Source organism: Gavialis gangeticus, unplaced genomic scaffold (assembly GCF_001723915.1).
Source record: "Gavialis gangeticus isolate Ggan-Ray unplaced genomic scaffold, GavGan_comp1, whole genome shotgun sequence".
NCBI classification, from domain to species: Eukaryota; Metazoa; Chordata; order Crocodylia; family Gavialidae; genus Gavialis; species Gavialis gangeticus.
This window is the reverse complement of record NW_017729024.1, coordinates 156,599,090-156,620,057: the sequence shown is the minus strand read 5'-3', so window position 1 is coordinate 156,620,057 and position 20,968 is coordinate 156,599,090. Positions and strand designations below refer to the sequence as shown.

The window sequence follows — 20,968 nt, the reverse complement described above, 5'->3', positions numbered from 1 at the left end:
ATCAAAGCCCAATAAATCTCAATGCTTCAACAAGAGATGAAAATGGTTATCTCATCATTTCAGTGCCAGGGTGAAATTTTCTCTGAGCTAGAGTATTTTTACAGATGATTTATGACTGGGAAGGGTAGTTGTTTAGCAAAATGATAGATAATGATAAATAGAAAAGAAACAAAGCAGATGTCAGCTTGCAGAGGGAGAATTGGCATAGACTGGACAAAGAGTGGGAGAAGGGTCTAGGAGGATAGGGGAGCACACTGAGAGAGAACGAGAAGTCCTGGGGATGGATGACGGGACGAGAGATCGGACTGAGACGCAATCAATTCAGACAGAAAGGAAACAAAACTAAATGGAAACCTTGGGTTTTGGCCTCCCACAGTTTTATGTCCCTTTAGTGTTGGTCCAAAAGAGGACAACAGTCTGCACTACTATCAGATACTGCACTACCTCCAATGGCAAAGCGGCAGAATGGATCACACCGTTCCTAGTATTCTGACCCATGCAAGCACCAATATACCACAAAATGGAACTCCTTCTTCCTCAAACCCTGGAAACTACAGTCTAGGCTAAAGGAAAATTAAGGTTATAAAGTTAAGCTACAGAAAAGTCAGGAAATGCCAAAAGTATGGTTTCCTCTGCTCCACTGCTTCAGTTCTTTTGTGCTTGTGTATTCAGATACAGTCCGAGACTAAAAGGAATTGTTCATGTTTGCCAGTGTATTACTCCACATAATATTGTTTAAAGGAAAAACCTGAATACAGAATTGGACAGATCCACAATAGTATTTATTTTTAAAAATCTTCATACCAACAAGTAGTGAAGAATCCAGAATTAAAATTCATCCTATGTACTTACTCTTCAACAACTACTTCTGCAATGACTGAACAGGGCCTAAACAGTTATAATATTTTAAGAGACTATTTGCCATTATTACCTCCATTTACAGCAGTAGAGTTCAGAACTAATATTGATTTCTATTTATAAGCATTTTTTTCAAGGTACACCTGATAGATATAATGACAGTGTCGGTAAACAATGATGAAGTTTTCATAAAAACTGCTCTGTAGCTAGAGGTATAGGCTCTGATGATAATCTGGAAACATGGTAAGTAATCAGAATGTTACTTAAAATTTTGGACATCTGAGCAGATTTCAATTTAAATTTTATGAATATATGACTGTACTCAATCATAAAAACACTATTAATAAAACTGTGACAAATTTAATTTCCTAAATTCATGTTTGAGCTATTAAATAAATCAGCCTGATTTTCTTAAAGTAAAAAGCAGCCAGAAGTTTTCATGTAAGTTAGCAGAAGCTGCTGGGTCCTCAAAAGGTCTGAATTTGTGACCAGACAAAGAATTACAGAAGATCACTGTGAAGACCGACAGTCTCTTCACAGCAGTTAGATTTTTATGCTATTTTGGTTTCTAGCCTTATAGAAAAATTGGTCTTGAATAACTCAATGTGGCAGAATATTAAATTATCTTCAATTTTATTACTGAAGTACAACAGAGAAGAGCAATTTAGCTGTAAGTGATATCACAGTATAATTACATGGAATATAATTGTTCTGAAACAGGATGAAAAAGGCAGGCAGCTAAACCATAATGTTCTCAATTAACTATGCCAGTACAGTAATTAAGAATACCCTCTACAATCTTTATTTCCACATTTGTTAGGAAAGGGTGGATCAAATTCATCTATATAATAATATAATGTAATTTGATGAAGTTCACACAAATGAATCTACCATTATGTTATAAAATGTTTTCATACAGAAAATCCCCAAAAGGAGTGGAAGAACATGCAATACTATACACGTGTGTGTGTGTATGTATGTATGTATGTATGTATGTATGTATGTATGTAGATTGGAAGGAATATTAGAATAAAAAAATGCATGTGTATATTCTTTCTAATCTATATACATACATACACACACACACATACATATTAGGGCTGTGCAAAATTTCGCCAGCTGTTTCATTTCAAAATTGAAATGAAAGGGCTTCAAAACAGCCTTGAAAGAAAATGAGGGCAGTCGAAACATTTAGAAAGTTTCAAAACGTTTCAAGTTTTGAAGCTCAAGCTGGGCTTGCCTGCCGGAAAACAGAAGGTAAGGAGAGGGAGAAGAGGAGGGAAGGACCACTCTCATATTGACTCTGTGTAGCTGGCCAGTGATTGATCCTCAGAAGGGGCTACTATCCCTGCAAGTTTCATCCGAATCAGGTAAGAAATTACAAAGTTATATGCAGTTTCATGCTTCCCCATTATAGCCTATGGACAAAACGTTGAAACAGCATCGAAACAGGTTCGACCAAACGAAATGGAACAGTGGCTTTGAAACTAAATGAAACACTGTCCTGTCGAAACAGAAGGGTGCTGTTTCACACAACCCTTATATGTGTGTGCGCGCATGTGTGTGTACACACACACACACCCCTCTAACACAGATACTTGCATCAAAATTCCCTTTTGTTGCATATATAAAATAAGCCATTTTGAGCCATACTTTTTATAATTTTGTATGAACAAAATATGAAGTGTGCTCCATATATAAGCAAACAAATACATACGCTTTTTTCTTCTTACATGTAGTGTTGACATCCATATACAGAATTGAATCTGTACCTTTGACTATCACTCATCCTTCCTCCTTCCCACTAATCTTTCTACAAAAACTATTCTAACATTTCAAAGCTGTCTAAGAAGCCCATAAAAGTGTTTCTTTTTCTCCCCAGGTTACACTGCATGTACTATATGCTGAAAAAATGTGTGTGGTTGTCAGAATGGTGTTGAAGTGACAGTACCAAAACAGATCCTGAGACTATCTCTAGGCATGCTCCAAAAAGCAACTGTTCACGGTTTCTTCCGTATGTGATGAGTGATATCAGGATCACCAAGGAGATAATTCTAGTCATATCCCAAATCCCATTTTTTCCACTGGTGCTTGGCTGTAAACCTTAGTAGGTGGTAACATATTGGATCCTCAAATTGTGACTTCATGTTTGTTAGTACAGTTACTTTAGACCATTTTTAGAAGTTTGATATTGGACAATCCACTTGGCCCCTGACAAACAAGTTTACTGTTGCTGGCAAAAATATGAACTCTGACTTCCACATCACCTATGATTTCAATAAAAAAAATCCTAGTTTTTGTTATGAAACTGACACTGAATGTGAATAACAGTTAAAACCATACCATTTTATTGAGTCATTAGGAAGACATCTCTCATACCTGTGTTTTGGGTAATCAGATAGGTCCCTCCATTGCCTCACAAACTGTGGTACTTACACTTACAGTGCCATTGTGAAGTGCAAGGGTACTATTAACCCTATTTATATATGAAAAAATGAATACACTGAGAAACTAAGGGTTACACAGGAAACCTACAGCAGACAAGACCTAGGTTTCCTGTGATAAAAGTTAATCCCACTCTTAGTGTGGCAAATAGAATGAGAGTAAAGGAACATGACTGATTTTTCCTGGCTCCTATTCAGAATACTGAAACTATCAAGTATGTCACTTTCATGCTTTTTGGGAAAGCAATGAGCGGTGAGGCAAGCAGTTTTCATGGTGAACTCAAAAAGGACAGCAAAAGCAGCAAAATGTCTAGCCCACTGGTGTGCAGCATCTACAGGACTCTAAAGAACAAGCACATCTCTCACCCTTCCTTCACATCAACTAGGATACTTAGAGTGGGACAAATCAAGAGAAAATAAATCCCTTCCCCCTTTCAATTAGATATCTACTAGCTAAGATTGACATGAAAGAAAAAGCACAAAAATGTATGAAAAATGAAAGTTGGGGTGCGCCAGGAATTTTTTTTTTTTTTTTTTTTGCAGTTGACATTTTGGCTTCCTAACTAGCAAAACTGTCAGTGTCACTTGCCAGGTATCTCATAAGTCATCTAATCAGTGTATGAAAAGACCTAACATTTTCAGTGATAAAGGAGAAGCCATGGACAGCATCTAGAAATGACCCCTGCGCATGAAATCCTAGGCCCACTGAAGTCGATGGCAAAATCCCATTGATAATGGCACCAGGATTTCACACAACATTTATCCTCCCACGGGCTTTACACAATTAGGCTGGATAAAGGTAGTACTCCCAATCCATGTTCTAAAATTTCAGTAGGACATAGAGATAGAAACGAACAGAGAACACTTGGTCTGGTCTCACTAGATATTGCTAGACACAATGTTCAAACTAATCAGCACAAATTCAATTGTGGTAATATTAAAGTTATAAAAAAGCTAAAATGGAAAACATGCATACAAGAAGAGACTGTTTTATCCTGCAACTGTTCTAGCCAATAGAGAGAACTTAGGATGGTTAATGTGGGCTCCTGTAATGACAATTAGGAAATTAACATGTTTGATTGATGTGTTATTTCTCTAACAGCTGTACTGTTTTCAAGGAAAACTGGGATCCCTAGGCACTAATCATCACCTGCCTTTATTGGAAATCTATACTTTGCTACTAAACTCATGAAAGATTTAACTATTGAGGCTTCTTACCTGCTTGGGGTTAGCCGAGAATCCAAGCTGCCAGACTTCATGGTAATAGTGTCAGTGAATAGCACATCCTTTGCTGGAGATGCTAGGGCTTCTGAATGGGACAGCGAGGGGTGCATCCTCTGTTGCTGTAAGCGTTTCAGTGTGGCATAGCCAAAGGCATCTCGAGAACTTGTGTAGCTAAAGTTATAGTCAGCAAGACTTTTTATTGTAGCAAGGGAAGGAGCTTTAAGGGACTGAGCCCTTCGAGGAAGGGTGTGAGAAAATCCTGGTGGTACCAGGGATACAGAGTTTGATTTTGAAAGAGGCAGGTGGTTAGACTGTGGTGTTGAACAGTGACTTGGTTTAACTGTTTTTGTACTTACCACAGTACTCAAACTTCCATAGTCAGTGTCTACGTTTGTAGTGTCCACACCCACAGTCTCCCTTGAAGGACTCGAGCTCATTGAGCTTATGCCACTTGTTGTGGTATCTGTATTAAAACTTAAGCTACGACTCTTAAAGTGTGTTTGTGTAGAACCATCTCCTATTAGTCTCTCTCTGCTTGCGTTTTCCCTGTGATTTTCATTTCCAAGACCTTTTGGAAGCTTCAGATCATTTTCTCCAATACTTGGGGTACTACCTGCATCTTCCATGTGCTTGCTCCCAGCAAAAGACGTTTCTAAGCGTGAAGTTTGGATTTTAGGAACTCTGAAAACATCCCCAGAAGTGAAGTCCATGCTGCTAGAAGGTTCTGTTACTGTACGGTTTCTTCTCAAGCCTGATTTACTGTCAGATGATGCCAGTTTGCACACTTTGGGATCACTGCTACTTCTGTGTTTTTTATTAGGCAGGGTAAGTGAATTTAAGATGCGGTTCTTCACAAACTTGCTCGATGCAAAAAAGGGAAAAGGACTACGATTGTTATCCTTTAAAGGTCCAGGTTTGTCATAAAAAGTTTGTTCTGCATCCTCTGTAATGTCTAGAAAAAATGTGCTAGTGGAAGTACTGCCAAACCGGTCATCCTCCATGATGAACATACCTGAAATTCAAGAAGGATTATCATTGCTGAAGGCTAATATTTCTTAAAAAAAAAAAGCAGAAATTGCAAAAAAATTGAAAAATTACTGAAATATCACCTAGGTGAACCATGCAATTCATAATTCTAAAATAAATACATACAAGCAGACATGGAGCATTATGTATACGATGTCATTTTAAAATTAACATCTGTTGTTTTAGAAAACAATTTCCTTCCCTCCGAGTCTTACATTTGTTACATGGAAAAGCTGGCAATTTAACTCTGATGTAGTAAATGCTAATATATAACCATGAGAACAACCTGAAACTGCATTTTTCTTTGTAAACTGTATTAACAAAATTTCCCCCAGACAACTTTAATTTCACCTTTACAATGAATTTAATTTCTTACGTAGTAAGCATGATCTTTTCAAATAAGAGTGCCTAGACTGCTTGCACAAGTGAGTCTTGCATATACTGTACACTACATAGCCACCTGCCTTAGAAATGTTGGCCTTCAGTCTTTGCAGAACAAAACAAAACCTGCCCTAGCAATGATTTAAAGATGTATTTTCTCTATAGGGAGACACTACACACTGAATTTAATTTTTACATTCACCCAACCTATGTTCATCTTGTGTGTTCTTAGTAATTATATAATTAGAAAATAATACCTATCATAATCTTAATAATTTTCTTTGTCTATAGTGGATTTCTGACTTTCAGCAATTTAAGGATCAAAAGACATCTGTGGGTATATATTAATCCCGATCTCTAAATGTTACTGTAAATTGTCACAATATGCCAGTCAATACAAATAAGGAGTTTCTGCCTTTTATTACTAAGAATGAGTTAATAATTATGTTGTCATTTTGTGCTAGTAAAATTATCTCTGTGTTGTTGTACATTGGGAGAGACACTGGAAGAGTGTGAGTAAAGAGACTGGGAGTAGGAGGGTAAAGGAGGGAAGAAATGGGAAGAGATTTTTTTATGCATCTAGAAGCAAATGGGGAGGGGGGGTTGGGAAGCCAAGTTTAAGCAGGAGGGTTTTGTCTCTCAGGTGACAGAGATGAGGAGTGGGTGGGGTAGTTTTACATTTACTGGGGTTGTTTGTTATTGAAAGCCATTTTGAGCTTTCCTGGGTAGAGGAATACAAATCTAAATATTATCATCATCACTATTATTAACAATATTCACATCATCAATAATACACACAATACTATTATTATGTATCCTATGAATATATTTATATAACATAGCAATTATTTCTCATTTATAAATTTATAATGGCTCACTATATTTTCTAAAATGTTCTTTTTCCTATCAATATGTAATTCCTTCCCCACTTCTCCTCTCCCAAAAAAGTAAGTAACAATTATAGGAGAGATTGGTCATGAACAAGCATTTATTTCTAGTGAGAGAAAACTGAGAAACTTCCACTGCTATAAATGTTTCTGGAGACAAAGCATACAGGCTTTCACACCCTGTACCACCCCTTCTCCCCTGCTCTTCGTGCTTTCTGAAGACCAGGGTGATCACTGTTTAGGAAAGGAATGGGGAGCAGTGGTTGCTCTATTCCTCCAGTTCGGGGTGAGAAGGAGTGAAGCAGTGGGAAAGCTTCTCCGTGTTTCCCCAGACTGCAGACCACCCAAACTAGGTAGTGGGGGCAGCAAGGGGAAGTGAGAGGGGCCAGGAACCGGACTTTTGGATAGTCTCTCTGATCCCAGTTTTTGGCCCCACCACTGCTGAGCTGCCACTCACCTGACAGTCCCTGGTTTGGTGAAGAGGTGGGGAGCAGCAGTGCCTGCTCTAAAACACTGCCCTCCTGGAATAATCTAATAAGGGAGGGAAGTAGCAGGGCAAAAGCCCCAGCCTGTTTCCCAAACCAGGTAATCCTGGTCTGGAGCAGAGGTGGGGAACACTGCCCAACTGCTCTGTTCCCATCCCTTCCCTCTCTTCCCATACCAGACAGGGAGGGGTGCATACAAGTGTTCATTCTTGTGAGAATTTGTCTCACAAGGAAGATCTTCCAGATTGACACCTGGAAGTTCCTTCTCCCATAGGGGGCACGTTGCCTCCAGGAGAAACAGAATGAACACTTGTATACTTGTAGTTCTTCTACTAGGGAAGTGGTGATTCTCCCAGTAGAAATATAATGCCTGTATGAATCCATTGTCAGCACAAGTACTCAAATTTAGGAAGAAAAGTCTGCACTGCAGCTCCTTTAGTTACTTGTATTATTCTGTTTCTGGGCTCAACTGAAATACATAATTCAAAACCTAGTTTGCCAGTTCCTTGGCTTTTTAGGAATCTTGTAACATGTTGAAGATTTCATTGTTTTAAAGATGCAGTTGTACTACTCTACTAAGTACTAATCTCAGACTGACCTCCAATTAACAGTGCTACAATTGATGATGCATTCTTTAGGACGATTGAATGATATGCAAATATAGAACATTTAGCTGTATAAGTCTTGATTTAAATTCCCACAAAACTTCACAAACCTGAACTGTAGTACATCTATATAATTTACATTAAGTGCATATGTGTAGAAATACATAAAAAGCATTTTCTAAACATCTTTTGCAAGCATGTAAAGAGGTGCTTACCACAACACAGTGAATAATAGTTATACTTACTTGAGGGTGCAGATTCACTTTCACTGTTATGCCTAGAACTGGTGGACTCAGAGTTCAAGCTAAGAGTGCTGGGTATAGAAGAGAGTTCATTGCAGAGCTGCTCCAAGTCATCAGGGACTACTGGCCAAGGTTGTCTCCGACTGTGTCTCACTGCATCCCAGTTGTGATGCTTTAAAATGTCACAACCTTGTTTAGTTTTGGCTATAAGGCCAAGCACGTAGAGACAGGTTCTGCATTTAACAAAAACCAACAACAGCATCCAGTTTAATCAAACTTATTTATGAGAAATCAAAGTTTCAGAATAATCCAGTAGACATCAGATTACAGCTTTTCTACAAAAAAAAACGAGCAATAAAAACTAACCTGAAATAAGCATAATCTTGAATAATGGGAAACAACCATTCAAATAAAGTGTCAGGAGGATAACTACAAAAACTTTACTACTGCTATATTAACATAGGATTTTTTTTTAAGTAAGCAGAAAAAGACTAATACTAAAATTCTTACAGACATGTTAGGGCAGTTTTTACATCCTGTAAGTTTTATGGTTCATAACTAAACAAAAAGTAGCCAAGTGTCTAACAAGTAGCATAATACTATAACCTGAAAAAGTAGCATTATCAGTAGCTAATATTTTTCAGACTTTACATATTAGGAGCCTGACTTCCAACTGCTCATAACTTTGCAAGAATAGAACACTTCAGTCTGAAGAATTGCATGCCAGGAGTCAGCAACCTTCTGCCAGCTCAGGCTAGAGTTTCTGAATGGGCTGTTGCTGTGAGCTGCAAGTCTCTGCCCTGACTTCTTCACACAGCAGCTGCCAGATACCTGGCCCCTCTGCAACAAAGATGAGCTCAGATGCCTCAGAGCAGCAGGTTCCACTGCAGAAGGTGAGGACAGCACAGTGCAGCTCTGTGGTACCAGTCCCATGCCCAATTAGACCCCTTTGCAGTTGCCACCCCATTGAATACCCACCTCAGCGTAATTTCAGGTTTCAAGTGAAACCACAAAGCTATGTACAATAAAAGCTGTAAAGGAAGAATCATGTTATTGAGACTATATTCTGCATTCTCTGGAGCAGGGCCTCAAAATTAGACAGGCTGGACTGATGTTATACTTTCTGCTGAAAATTCATCCAAATTTAGCCAAATTATAAGACTTCTAAAAATGCCAGAGTAAAAATTCATAGTAGCAGTAGTAATTTAAGAACTAAATATTTTAAACTACCTGCTCAGAAAACCAAAAATAGATTACACCCAATACAATTTTCTATGACACTTATTGCAAATAAACTAGTAAACTTTTTAAAATAACTCTGAAAAATCCCCCAAACTTTATCAGTGATAATGTTTACTAAATGAGATCCAGTGCAATGGCAGAAGAAGAAATCTGGACTAGGACTCTCAGAAAAGAACAGATTTTACTTTTAAAAGTAAATATACATACCCCCTAATGGACAGAACCTCACAATGCTGTGCAAGGGCCATTATATCAGGAATCACATTCTCCTCTTGAAGCAAATTAAGACCCCAATTTGATGATCCAATATTGCCCTGGAATGAAATTATTTGCCATCAAATATAGTAGCTGCTTATGTCTCCCATGGCAGGGCTAATAAACCCCCTAATACATTATCAGGTGAAAAGTTCCTTGGCTACAGTTTTATTATAACCTTCTTAAGATTTATAAAAGTTTTAGCCAGTCCCCCCAGTATTTCTTATATGTGACTACTAACAGACGCTTTATAACCCTACTTAACACATATGGCTGAGGCCCATTAAATTAGTAATCACCTTAGCCCTGTTCTCAAATTGCACTGGATTCACTTCTGAAGGTGTTATGGTGAAGGTACCTTATACCAATGAGTGACAGAAATGCTCATCACCTCCCATCCCATCAGGGTTAGCTGCTCTCTCGTACTCAGTCTCATAACTCCTACATTTGGCTCCAAAACAATCCTAATGCAACTATTCCACATTCTCTCTCATACTGGCTTATCTCCCTAAAACGTATCTACTTCTTCCCTTAGTTTTGGAAATGATGCAGACTTAATCTTTTACATGAAAAAATTCTTATATACAGATAGATATCTTTGTTACTAACCAAAGCCCAAAGGGCCGCTTTCAGCTGCTTAATTCCTTCCCACTTATCCAACATGGGCGAACGAACAGTGTAACTTAGATCTGGGACAACACTCTAGAGGAGAACAAAAAAAACCCCGAATTCAGTTCAAAGTGAATAAATTCTGAATAAATATCAAATGATACCAATAAGTGAATAAATATCAAGTTGCCCTAGTTTCTTTAACACATATTAGATACCAATTCAAAATCATATGTTCTTAAATAAAATACTGTAGACAATTCCAGCACATTAACCTGGACTGACACTGATAATGAAATAATAAGAAGGTACTCTTTTTCTGATACCCTAAATAGGAGAAAATTATTATTTCAGTGTATAAGGCATGTTTTGTACTGTCTTATTTTTACATCATGAGTAAACTATATTTTTGAAGTTTTACAACACAAGAGGCAAAGACTTTCCCTATATACTCTTTTCTTTTTCTTCAAACTAACCAATTTACTAAATGCAAGAGATTAATTGTAGGACTCACTTGATTTGGGGATGGCATCTCCACAGAAAAGTTCTAGCTATTTACACCTCTAAAATTTAACACACATCATCCTGCCACTTGAGTTTCAGACCTCTTCTGTATAAAGACTGTGAACTACATCATATTCTATGTGATGGTTCTGATGATATGAGTAGATACTAATTACCCGAGTTGAAGTATCAAATATACTTATTAGTGAATTAACTGTTTAATTCAGGTCCCAAAAGATTAGGTTACATATAACAGGGAAATATTCAATTCAATTCATTATAACAATTCCTTTGGGTAAGTCAATACATGTCAATATTATCTGAACAAAAACGGATAGACTTTATTTTCTTTTCATTTTCAAGAACAGAACCTAAAATATACAGAAGTTTATTTTATCAGAGGTTCTGTTCACGATACATGCATAATTTAAAAGCATACTGGTAGTAAACACTGTGGACCTCATTCATGTAATATATCTGAAAGCAATTTTTAACTAATTTGTTTGGCCTTTATTTACCCCCATTAGCTCTTTGTATTCATGATCAGCTTTAAGAAACAGATTAGAAGGCACATCTTTCTTTCCGTGACAGGATGTAAAGATTGCTTTTGCAAGACACTGCTTCTTCTGCATGTGTCTGATTTCAGAATTTGACAATTTTACAAATTTGGAGAGGGTGACTATTCAAATCAAAAAGTTAACCAATACAATTTTCCCAAAATAGTCACAGTATGATTACAGTATAACTTAATGGTTACAGTATTGTATAAATATAGCACAATTTAAAAGAAACAGCAGTTGTCAAAGCATCTATATTAAGTATCCTTACCTGAACTTCCAACAAGTGGCAGCCTGTTTTGTGATGCACCAGTTGGCCATAAAGGTGAACTGGCAGGTAGACATGTGGCCGCTGTAATCTATGAAAAAGAGAAACAGTCTGTTTGCATAATGATTATGATGTTCTTAAAATCCATCACAACACACTTTGTGTATGTATTTATAAGGATATATTAATAGTCTTTGGAAGATACTTTACCTTTGGTTGCTCCGACGAACATAATTATCACCATCAACAGGTTTACGATAAGTGGTAAGTGCTTCATTAAGTTGTTCTTCAATCAATTCAACGTATTTTAAATTGTACTCCTTTAAAGGAAAATAGGAGAGTCTCTTACAAAGCTGAACCCATTACACTGAAAATCATTTGCAGAATGCTAGTACAATTTAAGGCTTCAAAATTAAGGTTGGTTTATACATTAGGTGGGGATTCAAACTTATAAAACAAATTTACTTTGCATCTTTCCCATGTTAAATAACTTTGGGAATTAAACAAATTTTCTTAAATTTTACAAGTGAATCTGTTATCAGTTTAGAACATAAAATTATAAATACCTGCTTTAAGTAAATTAGCACCTTACTTCAAGTCCAAATGTGATACCTTCCAACACCAAATACTTGCTCCAAACTTTCTAAACAGCTTAAACTGAGATTTTGCATGCAAGTTTTATTTTAACAATTTTGCAACAATTCAAAATTTTGAATAAATTTGGACTCATGGGAAAACTGACTACTGTTTTTCCTAGATGAAAATTTCTTACCTAGGAGGGTGAGAATTATGATCTACTATAGAGAACTCCATGAACTGCTTCTATTGGAATTACTGCGATGATTGTCACCACCCACTGCTCTAAGGAGGTGCCTAAAAACATGCATTCCCATTTAGAGCATAGGGTAATATGATCCTTGCCAGGACTCACCTGAGCTTCATTTCCACTGAGAACTACAAGATGAGAGTGGTCTTGAAAGGCAACATTTCTTTTAATATTTTTCTAGAGATTTTATGCATCAGCCTCTGTTTATAATTCAGGAAGCCAACCATTTTCTTAAAGAACTCTGTTGTACAACTGTGTACATTTAGGGAAGTGGAGGTACTTGGAAAATGGTTTAATTAATGTAATATAAACCCCCTCAAAAACATGCTTTGACTAAATCAAAGAACAACTCACACAAAAGGACTCTCACAGACACAGGGAAATATACTTCCAGCCTAAAACTTTCCCTGTGCAAAACGGAGTTTATTTTCTACCTAGGAGGATTTTTAAAATCTTTGATTTTTCCTCAGCCTGAAGAAGGGTGTGCGTGCCCAAAAGCTTGCAAAGAAATTTTTTTGCTATTTTTTAGTTATGCTAATAAAAGGTATCACCTCTGAACCAAGAGTTTTAGTTGCGTTTCTCTTTCGACTAAATCGTGACAGCATGCCCAAAGGAGCCAGAAGTCTCAACAGAAGAGAAGATCTCAATAAGAGTGCAGATACGGTCTTAATTACTGAAACAGAATGTCTATCCATTAATACTATACAAGTATGAATGTCCAATATTTTTCATAGTTCTTGATGGCTTTTAAAACTCTGTTCACACACACCCGTCTTCAAAAGCAGATTCTATATGTCCACAGTTAGCCTTCTTTGAATTACCTTTTGCCATTTCTCCATTTGTTTTGTTACATAGCCTCTTTCATTTAGATAGGAAAACCCCTTTGGAATGGACAGAAATCTGTAAAGTAATATCAGACACTGAATACTCCAGCTAAATCAAACCATATACATTTAACATCAACATAATAGTTTTTTTCTAAAGTGAAAAGATGCATTTAATATTCACCTTAAAAGGAGAAGTAAACCCTTGTCTCCAAGATGGGAGAGAGCTGGTTTCATTTGGATAAGGGCATGAAGATTGGCCTAAAAGTAGAAAAATTCATACCAGATCAGAATATAAAATGAAGACAGACAATTTTTCAGGTATGAAGACCTATAAGGAAGGTCTGAACACTATCAAGGAAGACTAAATATAGTGATAACTACCACGAGCCACATGAGATAGCAAATATTTAACAGATACAAAAACAAGATCATAAAAACATCCTCTAGGGCAGGAGAATCAAATTGGCTTTGTGACCTGGGCTCGATACAGGCGGGGGCACCCTCCTGCCATGTTCACCTGGGCCCAAGGGCCCTGGATTCTTTAGTAAGTTGTACACCCTGAACTTCCAGTAGTCCACCAATAGTTTAGTGGGCCAGGCAGAGCAGCTCTAAGGCCATGTGTCTGATGCCCCTGCTCTAGGATAAATTACTATAGTCCACTAATGTTCCTTACACAAACACGTGCAGCATGGAAATCAAGACATTTTGCAAAGCAAAACTGTTCAAAAAGGATTATCTGATTTTAGATACTTTTAAAAACGAAATAAAATACGTGTTCCTAAAAATCTGTGAAGCTGTGAGTAAATGATGCTTACCTTATCTTCACATGCCTCATCTAGGATATCAAGTGCTTCAGAAGAAATGGTTTTATTTTTATCATGCAGCTGGGTCACCAGTAATTCAATCCCCCAATTACTGAAGAACTCTACGTTGGCTCTTAACAATACTCGTAAATGTTTTGTTGCATACAATCTGCAGCTCTGCAGTGGGGGGGAAAAAGGTCTGCTTTAAAGAAAAGACAACTGGCCAGCAGTTTTTTCTATTTAGAAGCAATGCAACTTGCATCATGAAATGCAGCAAGTTCAATTTACATATTATGTAGGAACTCAAATTGCAGTGTAACATTTATACATTTTATCTTACAAAAAGTGGAATAAAACTGTTCTGCAGCCATTAAGTAATCTGATATCGCAAACCTTAGCTTTTTCATTTGTAACCCACTGCCATGTAGAAATGCACTGTTCATGAAGCATATAAAAAACTGTCAGCATATTAGAAATCTACCTTGTAGTACTAGCCAGCAATCTGTAACACATCATCTGGATTCTGCGTAAGGTAATGGTTTGAAAAATGCACTTTACTAAGGTGAACAAGAAGCTGGACCTAATATCTAAGGGGAAATTTATTTGATCAAGTTCTGCATACTTTAAGCTATTTTCTTAAGGATCTTGCCTTCATAGACCACTTTTAAAAATACAAGAGTTTGCAGTCCTGACTTCCAAATGAGACACCTCCAATATTTATATTTTTACTTCTAACTAAAAGTACTAGAGTAAAACAAACAAGACTCTCTTTGGTTCCACTACGCAATTCAGAACCCAGAACAGCAGTAAAAAAAACTTGACAAGTATGAAAGTAATTTCATTCTAATACTACTAAATAAATACAGACAGCTAAAGCTAAAGACAGATTACTTATCTATACATGGAGGGTACTTCAGCGTAGACTCTGAATAGTCACTCAGAGGATTCTTTGTCTGTCGCAGCTTGACAACTAATATACACCAGAGCGGTGGTCTCCTTTCTTTTCTCTTTCTTCCTTCCTACTTCTGTAGGCAAAGCTATTAAAGAGGAAGTGGTACTCTGGCTTCCTGAACTCCCTTCCCTGAAACCCCAGGCCCTTACAGGTAATTAGGATATGTGGGGAATGTGAATCTGCAGAGTCTGCCTTAATCAACTCTGATTACACATAAGTAACAACTCATTTTGTCACGCATCCACAACACATTCCCAGTCATGGGAAAGGTGGATAAATAACAACACACTTAAATGAAGAGAGTGGCAAGTAGTGTCTGAGTATCTGATTTAGATGTTAGATCTAGGGAACAGCATTTGGTAGAAGTATGAACAGAACTCATGCAACTGCTCTACATACTGAAACTAGTGGAATGAGTCAACCAAAACCCAACTTTTCCTTCCTTCCCTCTTTTTAAGGACTTATCTACATCCAGAGGATTCTTCTGCTGGCAGATAGCAACAGTCATAGGAAGCTGTGAAGAGTCTCTTCCCACACAGCTTCTGGAAGCTCCACTTTATCCACTGTGTGCGGGGTGTGAAGTGTACCCTTGAGAGTGGTTAGAGTGACTATTACAGCCAGTAAACAACATGAGCTTATCTATTTGTACCGTCTGCCAGCAGGTGGCAGAAGCAGTCTTCTGCTCTGCGAGATGGTATTTTCTGTGCTGGAAAAAAAAAAAGACATTGCTGCTGCAGGGCAGCTCTGAATGTGCATGCACACTCCATTTTGCTGGCAAAAGTCTATTAGCAAAATCACAGAATGTAGACCAGATCTAAGAAGCCTGACAGATGGTGGTCCATAGTGTATAATCCTGTTCAAGTAATATGCTAAAATGGTCTTTTAGCATCTATCATGTGCAATATGACCTTTCTACACCCACAAGATTACTGATGTAGGGGAAGAACATGATTCACCACCTCAAACACGAAGTCTTGAAACCACCTTATGTAAAAACTCTTGAACAAGGTTGTAATACCATTCTGCCTTCATGAAAGACAGCAAATGGCATATCAGACATTAGCATCTGTTATTCATTTATTCATCCTCACTGAGGTGATAGTACATTGTAAAAACTGCTTTAATATACAAAAATACATTAATCCATTGTTTCAAAAGTATGTTTTATAAGATGAGTAAAGACTACTTTCATACCCTAATATGAGATTTTAGCAGCATGTATAGATTTAAAAATTGCTAGAAAAAAAAACTCCTTAAAACATACCAGGAGCAAACCAGTGCACTATGGTGTGCCAATATAGCCCATAGGTGAACCTTATTAATGACAACATGAGAAAGATGACAAGATCAGAAAGATTAAGGTTTGAGCCAAAACAGACAGAACTGGAATCATTACTACTTGTCCACAATAATCATTTCCTTTGTGAATGGATTATTTCTTTGAATTAAACCAAAATATTTTGTACTTCTAGGATGACTACTGCTTCAAAACTGAAAATCCTATTACATAAATAACGAAGTGCAATGAACACATATCTCTTGGGGCTGTGATAATAAGTATGGAAGAAATGGAAGTGCTTGGAAGACTTCTCTGGACAGGCAAAATAGATTATCTTGGCTCTGTCCTGTTGAAACTTTCTGCAAACCTTCTTCATAAGAAGTAAAGGGGGAAATGCTGGGAAGATCCTGGCCCATTTATCAGAAATGCATCCACTATGGATCCTCTATTACTTCCCATCTGCAAACAAGACTCTGACGTTTCATATTGTGCTTGGAAGCAAATAAGTCTACGTCAATACTATGGAGATATAATTCAGCACTTATGTCTTCAGAGTCTGCTTACATATCTGACACCTCTGCTAAACTGACTTCTCAGGACGTTGCTCAATAGATGATATTTTGTTGTGCGTGCAGCAATCCTGAAAAGCCACCATCTGCTCATATAACTGAAATGAATGAGCATCTCTCCTTGTTCACATTGTGCATAGAAGTTGCCATTTTCCATAACAACCAGAACAAACCTATAATTAATGAGGCAAAAGGACTTTATAGGCTAATAGTTCTCAATTCCAGAAAGCTGATACGCATGCTCTTCTCCGAAGGTGTCCATTATTCTTGTACTAGCATTCATCAGAACTTCTATAACCTATGCTGGATGCAGTGATAACACAGGAGGATTGCAGGATACTCCCTTCATTGTGCTGAGTTACTGAGCAAACCATCTCAGTAACAGTGTCATCATGTGAGGCAGCACCAATCTTTAAAGCATGCTGTCTCTACTAAGTTTCTAAATGTCACTAGCTAATATTATAAAGTCCTTATTTGTAGGCAAACATAAAATAGTATATACATTGTCAAGGCTTTGAAACCTATTAATTTAGAAGAGAATCATCTACTTTAGCAATTAATGGAGGAGGATATAAATGGCCATTTTTACAGCTCGCTCTCTCTTCTGGCACAGCTGACTTGCCTAAACATACAGCCAAAGGAGTTCTTATTAAGAGGTTCTTTTCTGTACCTATTCAAGAGACTTCATACAAATGCTTCCAAGATCTAGATTAGCAGACAGGGAACACATCTGCATTACAACTATTTTCTAAGGACACCTTGATTAATCATTCTAAATAAGGGTAAACAATGATCCTCTCTCTTGATATCTGCATCCATCCATTATTAACAGACAATAAAGAACAAACTCCCGGTGCAGTAGAAAGTCCACCTTTTATTGGAAATGGTTCTTTCTACATACAAAACAGTTATGTTTGATGGGGTGGCTACAGAGTAAGATGGCAGGGTAGATACACACCATTATAGACTAACTGAATAAGATGCACGTAAAGGGCATAAGCTTTCATGGACCCAAGTTCACTTTGTTATATGTTACAAAAGAACGTGCAGAAAGAGTATAGGGAGAAAGAAATCAGAATATTGAGTACATGGAATCAAAACATCCTCACCAATTAATTCAATCTTCTGAAAACTAGTATGAGAAAGAAGAAAAAGGATCTTAAGTCTCTCTCTTCCTGAATTAGGAACTGCCTTTAGTAAAATCTCTTCTCTCTGTACATTTTACAACTTTTTCCACTTTGGAACCCCTTTCATAAAAGAGAGAAACTCGGGTGTTAACATATCACAATATAGGCCCTTCAAAAAGAGGAGTGGGATGGTGAAGAAGAGGGGGATTTGAATTACGTAGCAAATCTGCTGTTAGCTTCTCTAGAATCATCTCTCACAAAGCTACCAATTTCCAGCTGAGGTAAAAACTGGCAAAAGTCATCTTCAAACATGGTACAGACTAGGGCTGATATATACTGGAACGTGGCTCATCTCTTGCCATTGTGCTTGAAAAGTCCTACACAGCTAAAGAGGATTTTGATGGTGGCAATTTCATCTCTGATCACAGGATGGGAATACAGGAGCACACACACCATCTCTAGTATTTAAACAGAGGGACTCACAAACTACTTCTTGAAGTACCCCCAAATATCTGGCTGTACCTCGTTCTTGTTAATACCTTATCCATCTTGGAACTGACTGCACCTTCACCTTCAAATGGAAAAATCTTTGCTATACATTCTTGTCTTTCAAGGGAGACCTGAAAAATTTGACCGGATACAGAATCTCAAAAATAATTGCACAGACAATTACTTATCTTTATCAAAGTGTCTGAAGAATTAAGACTCTCAACTTTTGCTCTTCAATGTTTTACCATTCCATGAAAAGAGCATTTTCTACTCTGTCAGAATGTTTCAGTTGATCAAAGTAAAATATTTCTTCCTCAGAGATGGTGCTTACAGAAAACCTTCATCACTTGGTATTTATTACTTTTAAACAAATGTTACTAAGGATATTTCTCTTAAACACATCAACTTGTTTGCCTTTTTTTTTTCTTTTCTTTTTTTCTTTTTTTTTAAGCAACTGGCATCGAATGATCTTGCTCTCTAGATCTAGGAAGCACAGCTTCTACCATAAACGGCATGGAGCTGCACTTATAAGAAACACAAAAAAACCATCCTGAATGAGCTGATAATACTTATCAGCCTTTTTTACAAGAGTTGAAGAGAAGCAGGCATAAACCAAATCGGCAACAAGGGAGAGGAGCTGGAGAGTGTGCATGCGTGTGTTACCAGAGGAAGGCAGGCATGTAAACCGCCCGGGGAAACTGGGGGAGAAAGACTCCAAAGCAGGTCAGGACTGTAGGCTGCATTTTCTCAAGGAGGGAGACTATTGCTTTTGTGAAGTGGATGGCTTGTGTTTTTGGGGGTGTTTTTTGGTTTGGTTTGGACTTGTGAACCAGACAACTGGGTTACAGCTATAGCTGGAGAGGAGCCTGCAGACAGGGGTGTCAGGGTGTTCCCACTTTCGGGCTAAGGTTTTTATCTGTGGACCAACATGGTGCAGTCAGAGAGAAAAAGGGGCCCAGGCTTTGACAGCTGGAGCCCCGACAAGCCCTCAGAAACCCACAAGGACAACCCTATGAAAGGGGAGCTCTTCATGGGTGCAGGTGGGCAAAAGGACTTGGGTAGGGTGACTGGTCTAACTGAGCGGCCCTGGCTGTCCGTGGAGCTGCTACTGGGTCTAAGGCTCCTTCACTCCCCACAACTACCAACAACATCAAAGTTGTGGCAGCCTCCATACAGGGAGGCTGAAAGAACATAGCTGCCAAAGAGCTGGCCCTACTTGTGTTACAGTCACACAAATGAGAAACTCAACTAATTTTTCCTTGGACAAAGAGAAGCAGTAAAATCCTAATCTTTTCCTACCATCTGTGTCCCAAAGGATTATTCATAAAAGTGCGAACTAACAAAACTCTCTCTAATATTTCCTTATCTGAGGTTGCTAGATTCAGGAGTCAATGCAATAGAGATGAAAACTGAACAAAGCATCTAGGAAGTTTTTGCCGTAAGCTGATATCTGACTGGCAGAAGTGAGTGGATTTGCAGGTACCACATCGTGTCTCACAGCAAGACTGTAACTCTTAGATTCAGATTTAGTTTCAGGACTGGTAAGCTGGACTGTGAAGCAGTTGTTTCTTGGCTCTTGCCACCAAGTTCTTCTGGTCATTAGTCACTTAAATGACATTAGAGCATCTGGATCCAACAAACTGCTCTTGAAAGTCACTTTAGGTACACAGGCGGATAGCCAATGTACAGTCTCCTCTCAAGCTTCAGATATAATGATCCAGGAAATGTGTGAAGCTATAATCATTTTAGAATCAAGGAAAATGGATTAACTTTGCAAAGACTTGGGCTCTTAATGCTGCAATGTATTTAGGAGCTGATATTAGGCTATAGTATATCATGGACTCATGTGACAGGTCAGATCCAATGCCTCCTGATGCAAATTGTCAACCTTATATTGACACCCCTACACCACCATGGAAATAAAAAGTAGAGCAGAGACCACCTATATGAAAAACAACTTCCTTCTAGATATACTAACTATCTGGCAGGAAATTCAAATATGGGAAAACTGATAGAAGACAGCAGGATGCTTGCAGCCTAAATTTCAGTCTACCACTCAAAAACAAAAAAATTCAACTACATTCTAACTATATATACTAATTAAACCTATAATGAGATTTCTGCACCTGTATCTAAGCAAAACACTGAAAGGAATATGGGACCCCCCCGAAGTAGTTCCTCATTTTTCAGCTAACTGTGGTTGGAAGGGATGGAGGCGACTGAGATAACCTCCTTTCAGTAGTGTTGTTACCCTGAGAAGAGGTTTAGGAGAGATGCATGAACACTTCAATGGACCGTGCACATTATGGTTCCACTATACAAGCTGCACCAATCACTGCATCCAAAGGGTAGAAATATGAGGTTATACTGAATGCAAGCCAGAAAACAACTCATCAGTGTGTTGACTCCTCACCCACTTTGCTTTGCTTAAATCCAGGATTTAAAAAAGAAAACAAAAAGAAAACAAAAAACAAAAAAAATCAACCACCCAACCAAACAAAACCCCTCC

At 37.8% G+C, this 20,968-nt stretch overlaps 1 protein-coding gene across 1 annotated transcript in view; it reads right to left on the bottom strand.

Moving 5' to 3' along the window:
- RICTOR (RPTOR independent companion of MTOR complex 2) overlaps window positions 1–20,968 on the bottom strand; it is a 208,302-nt gene that overhangs the window by 29,451 nt on the left and 157,883 nt on the right. The window contains exons 23-31 of the mRNA XM_019517936.1: window positions 14,056–14,220; window positions 13,422–13,498; window positions 13,235–13,313; window positions 11,798–11,907; window positions 11,591–11,678; window positions 10,259–10,351; window positions 9,602–9,708; window positions 8,156–8,385; window positions 4,521–5,538 (exon numbers count right to left, since the gene is read on the bottom strand). Of these exons, the coding sequence (XP_019373481.1) occupies window positions 4,521–5,538; window positions 8,156–8,385; window positions 9,602–9,708; window positions 10,259–10,351; window positions 11,591–11,678; window positions 11,798–11,907; window positions 13,235–13,313; window positions 13,422–13,498; window positions 14,056–14,220 (1,967 nt within the window). The remainder of the gene's footprint in view (window positions 1–4,520; window positions 5,539–8,155; window positions 8,386–9,601; window positions 9,709–10,258; window positions 10,352–11,590; window positions 11,679–11,797; window positions 11,908–13,234; window positions 13,314–13,421; window positions 13,499–14,055; window positions 14,221–20,968) is intronic.